The sequence below is a fragment of the Rhododendron vialii genome, chromosome 11a, assembly GCF_030253575.1.
Source record: "Rhododendron vialii isolate Sample 1 chromosome 11a, ASM3025357v1".
Classification (NCBI taxonomy): domain Eukaryota; kingdom Viridiplantae; phylum Streptophyta; class Magnoliopsida; order Ericales; family Ericaceae; genus Rhododendron; species Rhododendron vialii.
The window spans coordinates 15,697,800-15,707,960 of NC_080567.1; the positions used below are offsets into that span (position 1 = coordinate 15,697,800).

The following is a 10,161-nucleotide window of genomic DNA, read 5'->3' on the forward strand; positions in this document are numbered from 1 at the left end:
TTCTAAACAAATTGAAGGGAAAATGACGGCTTAGGACGTGTTTTGATAATTAATACCCTTCAAGAACATTTTCAGCATTAACAAATGTTTTTTGCTTGTTTTTGACGGGTATTAATTATCAAAACACGTTATTGGCCGTCATTTTTCCCAAATTTTGAAGGGCTCGGAACATTCAAAAAATATTCTGAACAAATCGGAATATTTGGGTTGGATCTCTTTCCCAGAGGCCCAAGTAGAAGCGCCGGCAGAGATCAGTAATTTTGACCCGCGAAAAGGAAATTCTTTTCGCGCGGAAACAAATCGAAATCGCCATAGGACTCTCTCTCTCTCTCTGCGTGAAAACTCAATAGCTGATCAGATCGAGCTGGTACGTCTCTCTCTGTCTCTCTCGACTCGGAACATTGCGTATGTATAGGTACTGGACTGAGATTCTCAGTTCGAGGCTTTGGGATTTTGTTTGGTTGTTTAGAAATTAGAGGTTTCGAGAATTGGGCGAAGGGTTTAGCAGTGGTTCTGCTATTAAGCGTAGTACAGTGGCCATTGCATGCAAAACGAAGCGAATGGACTCGTACAGATCTTGTTTTTGTGAAACCTCCCTCACAAATTTCGGCGAACGCCAATCCGTTCAACACCAAGGTCCGATTCTTCAAAATTATTTTCTTTTGTTAAGAATTAGGGGTTTCGATCTCGTAATCATCTATGTTTTATCCGACTTTGTTTACGTCTGCTGGTATTGCTTGATGAACTTGTCTTTTTTGTAGATTTGAGGTAATTGGTAACAATGAGGATTTGGATGATCCAAATATGGGCTTTGGATTCTGATATGTTGGATGGAGTGGTTTTTTGGAGTCCGCTATGTTGTACTGGTTTCGGATGGATCTGGATTTTGAGGCTTTATCTTCTTAGGATTTGGGAAAGTGATTTTGAAATTAAATAGGCTATGACTGTGTGAGTCCAAGAAATTCAGCATTATTTTGAGGAGGAAATTATAATGTATTTATTTCGTAAGAAATGTAGAACGGATGTTAGAATCCGATAAAGATTTATCTGGAAAGTAAAACTTGAATGCGAAGATTTTCGCCAAACTTGGAAAGGTTAAAGCTTATTGATTTTAGGTCGTTTTGCAATGGTTTTTCCAACTTCTAGTTCTAGTTCGCAGGAAATTAGGATCTTGATTTTGTTCTATATCTTAATAGTGGTGTGTTGTTGATATGCGTGTGGCCGCTTAGGATCTTGCTTTCGTTATCATATTATTAGTTCAAACTAACTGGATGCAACTACTTGATGCTTTTTCTTCATCTGCTGCATTTTGCTTAGTTTTCTACTAAATGATGTGTGCTTGACCTTATTAGTTTGGCTAGCATGCTGAGATTGAGTTTGCTACATGAAGTTTGCTTATGCCCTCTTATGCATTAGTGACCATTATTGTTTATTTTTCTACTGTTTGTTTGAATAGGCATGGCAAAGAAAAGATGACTTCATATTTGCGAAATAAAGCAACATTCACAACCTAGTCTCTCACATGGATCTCCACATCGTACCCAATCACGTGGGGCTTCACAACCCACCCAGCCACATGGATCTTCACAGCCAACCCAGTTGCATGGCACTTTACAGACTACCCATTTGCCCAGAGCTTCACAGCCTCACCATTTGCCCAGAACTTCACGGCCTTCCAACTCGCATAACTCTTCACACCCTATCCAATCCCATGGCTCTTCACAGCCTCATGAGGCAGAGAACTTGGATGTACAGTCAAATGAACGGTTTCAAGGTACTTTTCACAATGATTAGTTTTATTCTTGCTAGTTTAATAACATGGTAAAGTGATTGAGTAATTCTGAATGAATTGGTCCGCATGTTTTTTTACGTTGTTGTAAGCCATTGATCATTAGATAAAAGCAGCCATCATGTTCTAAGTGCCTTAATACACAAAATAGTAGGCTAAGAAGATTACTTGATATTTATATTGATGATTCATTCCCTTTTTTACTTGGATGTCTTTTTTTCCCACATTGTTTTAGTTAATGCTCAACCAATGGATAAGACTTGGATGACGAAGAGTAGATCATCAAGAGACTATTTGCAAGGGGTTATCGACTTTTTGCACTTTGCTTCTCTCAGTGCGTCGAAGGAGGGAACAATTTTATGTCCATGTGTGCAATGTGTGAATTCATTCATGTTGAGCCTCAATGTTGTCCATGATCACTTAGTCTCATTTGGCATTAGTCAAGGTTAGGATTGTTGGTATTATCATGAGGAAACTATCTCGGCAGCAACTTCTAGCAAAACTTGTGAGACTCCTATTGAACAAATAGGACTTCAGTTTGGTGACAGAAGAAATGTTGCATGATGTGTTTTACATGCATACTCGATCTACGGATGACATTAGAGATGAAACAAATGAAGCAGAACCCTTTAGCCAAGGTCCAAGTGAACAACCTAATGAAAATGCACAAAGATTCTACGACTTGCTCAAAGATGCCAAGCAACCTCTTTATGAAGGTTGCAAGAATTTTAGCAAGCTGTCAGCCATCGTGCATTGGTATCACTTAAAGTGCCTTAGGGGGTTGAGCAACGAGACATTTACAATGATTCTCTAAACATTGAAAGCTATGCTTCCTCCAGATGCTAAATTACCGAAGGACTGCTACGAAGCCAAGAAGATTATCAAGGATTTGGGTCTTGGTTATGAGAACATTCATGCTTGTCCTAAGGAATGTATGCTATTTTGGGAGGAACATGCAAATGATGATTTTTGTAAATGTGGTGCTTCAAGGTGGGCTAGAAATGATGATTCAGAGCCTAATTTGAGTACTTCATCCAAAAGGTAAAGAAAAAGGCTGCAAAGGTTCTGCAATGGTTGCCCGTGAAAACAAGATTGCAAAGACTATATGGCATTAGAAATAGCGGAATCTATGAAATGGCACGTTGAGGGTCTGACAAAGGATGTTAAAATGAGGTATCCTGCTAATACTTCTGTATGGAAATCTTTTGACTCTAAACATAAAGATTTTGCCGACCCCGCAATGTAAGATTGGGAATAACATCTGATTCCCTAAGGTTTAATGTGGTTGATGAAAAGAGAGAATGAGAGACAAAGAAACTCTACGTAAACTAGAAGATAAGGTGCAAGCTCAAGAGGTTGAAATTAGCAATTTAAAAGAACAAGTGGCTTTCGTGATGAGATATATGCCTGAGATTACTGGATTACAGGTTATTACAGTTGCTTAACTTGATGAAATCTGTAATGTGTATTATACCGCTTTAGTTCAAAAAAAGTATTATACCACTTAAGTTAGTCAATATATGTATTTGTTTAGATTCTTATGCCAATTTTCTATTGCATATCTGAGGTTCGAGATGGTTGTAATGGCCCCCTTATCAGGCTTCTCCACAAGCACATCAAAGATCATCGCACGCAAGTCATGACATCGAATGTTTTGATTGAGGTACATTCTTACATTGTACAGGAGCTGAAATTACTTAGTTGGAAATGTGTGCTACACTCTATATACTGCTTATGTCGTTTTGATATCTTTACCCATTGCCTATTTTTGGGTTTCTGCTACTGCTGGAAATGATTTAGTTGTTTGAGTTGATGAGCTGATCGGAAATATTTGTTTGTTTGAGTTGATGATCTAAATTTGGATTTGTCTAATGAAAATATGCATGTCTCCTCCATTTGGATATGTCTATGAGGCTATGAGGCTATGAGCTAGTGTTGTATTCACCGGCACAATGTTTTGAAGACATCTCCTCATGAAGAGCTTAATCTTCATTTGTGCTTTAGTATACCAAATTCTCCTCCATTTGCTGTCATCCTCGTGAACTCCACTAGCCTGACCCTATTGGCCTCTCTGTTGTTGCACCATCTGCTTTGCAATAACATAAGCTGTCTTGACCAAGAACTTACCATTAATTTAAGTCATGTATAGGTCATGTAGGTCTATAGCCATGCTTCGCGGTTCATTCAGCAAGTTGGCTTTTGGCCGCTGGTAAATTCCGATTTTCTTGTAGTGTTTGGATTTTCGGTTCTCATCAATGTGGGATTCTAGATATGATGTTAGTGCAACTAGACCAGGCTGAGCTAGCTTTGCTACATACCCTGGCTCAGAGAAAAGTCTACTTACTTGCTAGAGAAGGTGACCCTTTAGTTTTGGGGTTTTCCTGTTGTTTTTGTTTGAAAAGAAATTTGGTTAGTGTTCCGTGTAACCTTAGTACAATACAAGGGTGAAAAGAAAGAAAAAGTGCAGCTTCAGCCTCCGAAGCAGCTTACTTGCTGCAGAGGTAGCGATTATTTTGATGTGTAAAGATCACCTTCTCTTTCTATTGCTAAGTCCTTAGCGTCAAGACAAGTACTTAAACCCAAAAAAAAAGAGAGAAAGAAAAGTGTCGCGTTCATCCTTAGCAAGCCACGAAGATATCCAAAACGCGATGATGTGCATGAGACCCTACGGGCTTACGCCTTTCCTACCACACATGCTAAGGTGGTTTATTAAAAATGACCCATCTTCTAGCATCAATGGCAGAAAATGACCCATCTTCTAGCATCAATGGCAGAGGAACATAACCCCCCCCCCCCCCCCCCCCGCTCCCCTTTTGAGAATAATATTTGTTGTGCTTTATAGGGTACGTAGATTTTTTTTTGTTTCAACGGTCAGGTGTGTCCGGGCTGGCCAGCTTACGCTACCTCAATTAATTCTCTTCCCAGTCCGTTAAAGGGCAGGCCATCCATGCTAGGAATAGCAGATTCAAAAGAAATTTATCTTTTACGGCATGATCCCAATTGCAAATTCGTCTCTATCTTCTTACATTCGAGGAGTGATATCTCTTATTGGGTAACTTTGAACACCATTTATTGGTCGACTACTTAGAGGTCTGATTACCAACTTTTGCATTCTGGAATCATAAACTTTTGCTAAATTTTAAATTTCATTGTTTCGTTATAATACGATAGTTATAAGAATTAACAAATGCTAGTCCACGGAACTATTTGGGGTGGCCCCAGCTAGGGCTGCAAACGAGCCGAGCTTTACTATGTTCAAGCTTGTTTATTAAGTTTTTAAGGAACACAAGCTCGAGCTCGAGCTTAGTGAAAACATAACGAGTCGAGCTCGAGCCGAGCGGGCCTTGGCTTGACTCGAGTTCGAGCTTGTTCACGAGCCTCAACGGACCAACGAAAAATGTATATATATCCTCGCATAGGCCTAATACAACCAAAAATATTTTGATTGTGAAGGTATATATCTTTCACTTTCTTTTGGAGGGATGGTGTGCTGGTGTGCGTGTGCTCTCACCTCCCTTAATGACTGGAAACTGAAAACAAAAAGAACAAATTATGAAATAACAATAAAAATCTTTAACTTAAGTGTATATACCCCGGCTCGCGAGCCGACTCGAGCCGAGCTTATCCTAGCTCGAGCTCAGCTCGTTTACAAAACGAGCTGAAAAAATCGGTTCGAGCTTGTTCGTTTAACTTCCGAGCCGAGCTTGAACGAGCCACTAACGAGCCGAGTTGCGAGCCGCTCGCGAGCAGCTCGGTTCGTTTGCAGCCCTAGCCCCAGCCCCACCTAAATCCTTTTCATTTTGAGCACATTAAATTGGTAAATGAACCGTGCGATAATGATACTGCGTGTTGTCGAATGTTATGATAGCAACAATACTTAGAGATTAATTCTTCAATTTACTAAAATCATTTTGTAAAAAGTTGAATGATTGGATATAGTCTTGAAAAATCATCGAACCAAATTTCTTTCATAGTTCGGCCTCCTTTGACTTCATTTCCCGGCTCTGCCAAAATTTCTAATTATTTGTTTGTCATGGTTGGTCGTCATTTAGGAAAAATGGGGGAGAAGTCTCAATTAGGGCCACATATTGTCGTAAGCTAATAATCTATTGCTGAGAGGATGATAAGTGTAGTTGACGGTGGAGGGAGTAAGAGCCTGCAGTTGAGGTCCATTGCCATTAAAATTAGTTTGAGTACTCTTAATAAGGTTAGAGAAATTGCCCCCTCGATGTACCATTTATCGAGTTTTGATAAAAATAAATTTCTTCGCCGAGCAAATAAAATTAAGACTAGATAAAATTTTACATTCTTGACTCCACAAGTACATAGAATTATCCAAGAGGCCCACTAATTGAAAGTATGTTGAGGAGGCTTTGTTCTTGATGGTGTGATTACTTTTCATATGTTTATTGCCACATGAAAAAGGAAAGCATGCTGACATGCTGTGCTTTGGAGCTAGAATTTATGTTGCATTGTCGTTCTTTCTTTCTTTTTCTTTTTTTTCAGAACAAAAGAAAATTTTCCATTAACTAGAAACAATGGCTCTAAGATGTGAGGTCGCCACCCGCTACCCTATTACATCCTTTATGAATCTGGGAAAATTAATTTATAATCAATAGAAGAAGAAAAAAGACCGAACTCCCTATCACCACGTGCATTCGTTAGATGATTTGCTTCCGATTGTTGACTTGCCATCCTTACAGTTAGGGCATCTCCTTGAAGCATAGAAGATGCAAAAGCTGAAATCAATCTCCCATCCAGAATTCTTCCCCTGATGATTTGCTTCCAACAGTTGACTTGCCGTCGTCGTTCTTGAGCATCACTTCATCGTCAATTTGAAATTGGAATTTGTTTTCGGAAATTTGAAGTCTATTTTGTTGCTTTGAATTATTTGGCTTTTAATGAGCGAAAGGGATTTTATTTCCAAAAATTGAAGTTTCTCCGAAATATTTGGCTTCTATTGAGCGAAATGGATCTTGTATTCCTCATCCTGTGATTTCCTTCTGTTATCAATGGCAAATGAAAAGCATACGTATCTAACCCTATATTTACATGATATTTTATCCTCGCCAATCTTGTCTACTCTTGCATGTACATCCACACAATCAAGAAGGCCCTTCAGTAATTTGGCATAGTACATACCTGAATTGGTTTTTGCTAGCTTCAAACAATGTGAACTAAATCTTTATTAGACGACGAGTAGCAATTGCAACGGAACATATCTGCTTGTTTCCTAAAAGTTGTAGGTAATTCTAATAAAAAACAAAGAATTCGCGGTTGCTTAAATTATATTGAAAACCATTGTATAAATTAGAATTCTTTTCCATGCTCCAACTTGCTTCATCAGCTGACTTTGCATAAATGACTCGAACAACTCATTCAATAGGAATCGATCCATTGAGCATATTCTATGTGCATAAAATTGAAAATTGGACTACATTTGCATTATAGGTGATTTTCTAAGTCCAATGGTTCTTCCATTTCTTTGAAGCTAGGAAATTACAGAAAAGACTAATCATGCAATTCTTGCCTCTATCCCGAAACTAGTAAAGATGGTTTCCAGAAGATCCAGCATATAACGCAGCATAAATATAAGAATATTGGAATAATTAACTACATCGCCCAAGTCTTAAATATGTGCAAAGACATTACAATTCACAAGTAAACGAAGAAATGATTGCGGCTTTTCTTTAGTGTACAAATTACTACAATGGTTACCCCATTTCTTAGGATGAACTGACAATTTGTATCTCGTGTTTAGCCATGACTGCTGTCGTATGCTCCTTGTACCGAGATGAATTAGTTCCATAGCTGGATGAATTAGTTGCATAGCTGGTTGAATAGTTTGAACTGTTATCGGTATAAGTAGCTGGATTGAGCAGATTAACCTCTACAGGAAACATATAAGTGAATGGTTTTGGAGGTGGCAAGATCTCCACTCGTCCATCCAACATTTTTATCACATCACTCATTGGCGGCCTCGCCTTCGGTGAGTCCTGAACACACCACAATGCCACCATAGCCATTTTTTGAGCTCTCTCTCTATGTTTCTCTTCTATCCCGTACAAAAATGTCATTGTTGCCAAATCACCTTTCTCATACTCATCCCAAACATGTTTTGGGAACCAATCCAAGCTATCACTGGACCCTAATTTAGCATTCCTCCTCCTCCCTACTATCTCAAACAAAAGCATGCCGAAGCTATAAACATCGCATTTGTTAGTGATAGGGTAGTTATTCATAAGAAACTCGGGTGCTGAATAACCAGGGGTCCCTTTATATCCTGTGGGAGAGTCATGGGTGTTGTCTTTATTGCAAAGCTTTGCAAGGCCGAAATCCGCAACCTTAGGGTTAAAATTCACATCCAGTAGCACGTTACCGGGCTTTATGTCATAGTGAATGATTTTCTGCTGACACTCTTCATGAAGGTAAGCTATACCTTTTGCAGTCCCAATCGCAATTTCAGGCAGCTTATTCCAGTCAATTCCTTGTGTATCATCACTAAACAAGTATTTATCCAGCGATCCATTTTCCATGTACTCGTACACTAACGCTCTCATGAAGCGATCGTAAGAAAAACCGTATAGCCTCACTAGGTTTATATGGAAGGTCCTTCCAATAGTGCTCACCTCCGCCATGAACTGCTCCTCAGCTCTTCTATCTTGTAAGCTCCTTTTGAGGACCTTTACGGCAATCTTGACTCCATTCTGGAGTTGTCCTTTGTAAACTACTCCAAAGCCTCCCGAACCCAACACCGTTGTGTAATTAGCAGTGAAACTACATAGCTCTAGGGCAGTGAATCTTATGGGTTTTTCCTTTGCCAGGTCTTGGAGGAACCTCTCCGTCGTGGGTGCATCGATTTCCCAATCTTGAACCACATTCGAGGTCTGTGGTATGGTAGCAACATTACGTTGCAGTTCTGCCACAGTTGTCCTTGTCAATATCCTCGCGCAAGTGCATGAGATAAGGCCGATTATTATGAGTACTGCAACAATCACTATAATGGCTGCAAGTTGAAAAACAGTTATGCCAGTGGATGATGAATTAGTATGATATTGTCATTTTTATTTGCCAACTTTTTCTTTTCTGTGAATGAACTTACCAGCAGCTATTGCCCCTCCGTCGCTGGTGGGTGCTGGAGAAGGACTCCCAAACGTAGACATTTCTGTGGCATTTACACTTGAAAATCTCAGATATCCAACCATTAAAACCATGTGGTACTACTCTGTTTGGTGGAGTCTCCAAAAGGTCTTTTAGTACCTCTCAGTACAAGTTTCTTCATTTGAGGCTCAAACATAGCCCTTAACTTTCAGGGCATTTGTTGTTTTAAATTTCAATGAGTGTTTTTGCTTTCATTTCCTTTCCCCATAGCTAGACTCTCATTTTCCATGTAGAGGAAGATGAAAACATCATGCTATTGAAATGCAAAAAGCCACACAAGATTTCCAATTCAAGTAGCACCACATGGAAAACAATGAGATATTACATGAAATTTTAACGACTCAGAACTGTAGAGAATATTGAATTTTCAACGACTTAGAACTGTAGAGAATATAAACTGCAGTGATCTGAATTGGGCCCTAACTGCACGTACTATATCATATGTGGCTAGCTAAAACACAAGATTTCCAATTCTAATAGCAGGTGGCCGTTTAATAATATCTAGACATGTCACCACTTTGTCTCCTATTTTTTAAAAGAAAATTACATAGGTCTCTCTCTCTGTTTTTTTTTTTTTGGCAGGATTATCTGATCACCTATTATCAGTAGAAGTTATTAAGTCTTGTTGAAAGAAAGCTTTATAAGTGAGTTCTGAGTTGAGTGGTCACATACCAACAATCAGGCATGCATGCAAAGCTACTGTGCCGATGACAACTCTGCTTTATTTCACAACTGAATTCTGCAGTGCCTTCAGTTCTTCGGCCCTCGTCCTTTGCTTAACTCAGAGAGAGAGAGAGAGAGAGAGAGAGAGAGAAAAGTTGGGAGGGGAATTTCCAATGTTTTATTTTGTTCAAAGGAGGCATAAGCCTGACAAGTTGGAAATTGGAGTGGCTTCAAAGAGGACAAGTGTAGTTTCTTCCTCTTTCACAATCAAAGAACTGTCAAACCAGAGACAATTAATCAAACTTAGAAGAAAAAATGGGCTACCAGAGGACTAATCAACAAATGACTTTAAATGCTGGGACATGGTAGGTAAGGTAGGATTTGGAATATTTCTGGGATGGTAAGTGAAAAAAAATAAAATTTAAGTGAATGCCTTAGAGCTAGTTAAAATTGCCAGTGTAATGGTATTTTTCCTTATTTTAACTAGTCAGTTTGTTAGACACAAACAATTCTAGCTACTCTATTCTCTTATTCTAAAAGATATATTT

The 10,161-nt window shown here is 39.0% G+C and overlaps 2 protein-coding genes across 7 annotated transcripts; one reads left to right on the plus strand and one right to left on the minus strand.

The window, feature by feature from the left end:
* The first annotated feature begins 230 nt into the window (after nucleotides 1-230).
* On the plus strand, nucleotides 231-3,943 carry LOC131308385 (uncharacterized). 3 transcript variants are annotated; one of them, XR_009194418.1, is made up of 3 exons: nucleotides 231-636; nucleotides 1,457-1,774; nucleotides 2,025-3,291. XR_009194418.1 is itself a non-coding variant. In XM_058335300.1 (2 exons), exons 1-2 carry the CDS (start codon nucleotides 1,523-1,525, stop codon nucleotides 3,582-3,584), a joined length of 480 nt encoding a protein of 159 aa, XP_058191283.1. In that variant the 5' UTR covers nucleotides 685-1,522; the 3' UTR covers nucleotides 3,585-3,943. The 3 variants fall into 3 exon arrangements, 1 of the variants encoding a protein (XP_058191283.1); XR_009194419.1 differs by adding an exon at nucleotides 3,357-3,943 and having other exon boundaries at nucleotides 326-636; nucleotides 1,457-3,216; XM_058335300.1 differs by lacking the exons at nucleotides 231-636; nucleotides 2,025-3,291 and adding an exon at nucleotides 3,357-3,943 and having other exon boundaries at nucleotides 685-1,774.
* A 3,454-nt stretch (nucleotides 3,944-7,397) lies between these two features.
* Nucleotides 7,398-9,780, minus strand: LOC131308384 (rust resistance kinase Lr10-like). 4 transcript variants are annotated; one of them, XM_058335298.1, is made up of 3 exons: nucleotides 9,627-9,780; nucleotides 8,892-8,954; nucleotides 7,398-8,795 (listed from the first exon to the last, which is right to left on the minus strand). In XM_058335298.1, exons 2-3 carry the CDS (start codon nucleotides 8,950-8,952, stop codon nucleotides 7,516-7,518), a joined length of 1,341 nt encoding a protein of 446 aa, XP_058191281.1. In that variant the 5' UTR covers nucleotides 8,953-8,954; nucleotides 9,627-9,780; the 3' UTR covers nucleotides 7,398-7,515. The 4 variants fall into 4 exon arrangements, with proteins under 4 accessions (XP_058191281.1, XP_058191280.1, XP_058191279.1 ...); XM_058335297.1 differs by having other exon boundaries at nucleotides 9,623-9,780; XM_058335296.1 differs by lacking the exon at nucleotides 9,627-9,780 and having other exon boundaries at nucleotides 7,398-7,464; nucleotides 7,496-8,795; nucleotides 8,892-9,226.
* Between the last annotated feature and the right edge of the window lie 381 nt (nucleotides 9,781-10,161).

Bases quoted from the DNA above. Each gene is read 5' to 3' on its own strand.
- LOC131308385 (XM_058335300.1), top strand. From the start codon at position 1,523: ATGGATCTCCACATCGTACCCAATCACGTGGGGCTTCACAACCCACCC. The intron at 1,775-3,356 runs GTACTTTTCACA...TGCATATCTGAG, and splicing joins GTCAAATGAACGGTTTCAAG to GTTCGAGATGGTTGTAATGG.
- LOC131308384 (XM_058335296.1), bottom strand. From the start codon at position 9,003: ATGGTTTTAATGGTTGGATATCTGAGATTTTCAAGTGTAAATGCCACA. The intron at 8,796-8,891 runs GTAAGTTCATTC...TTCAACTTGCAG, and splicing joins CGGAGGGGCAATAGCTGCTG to CCATTATAGTGATTGTTGCA.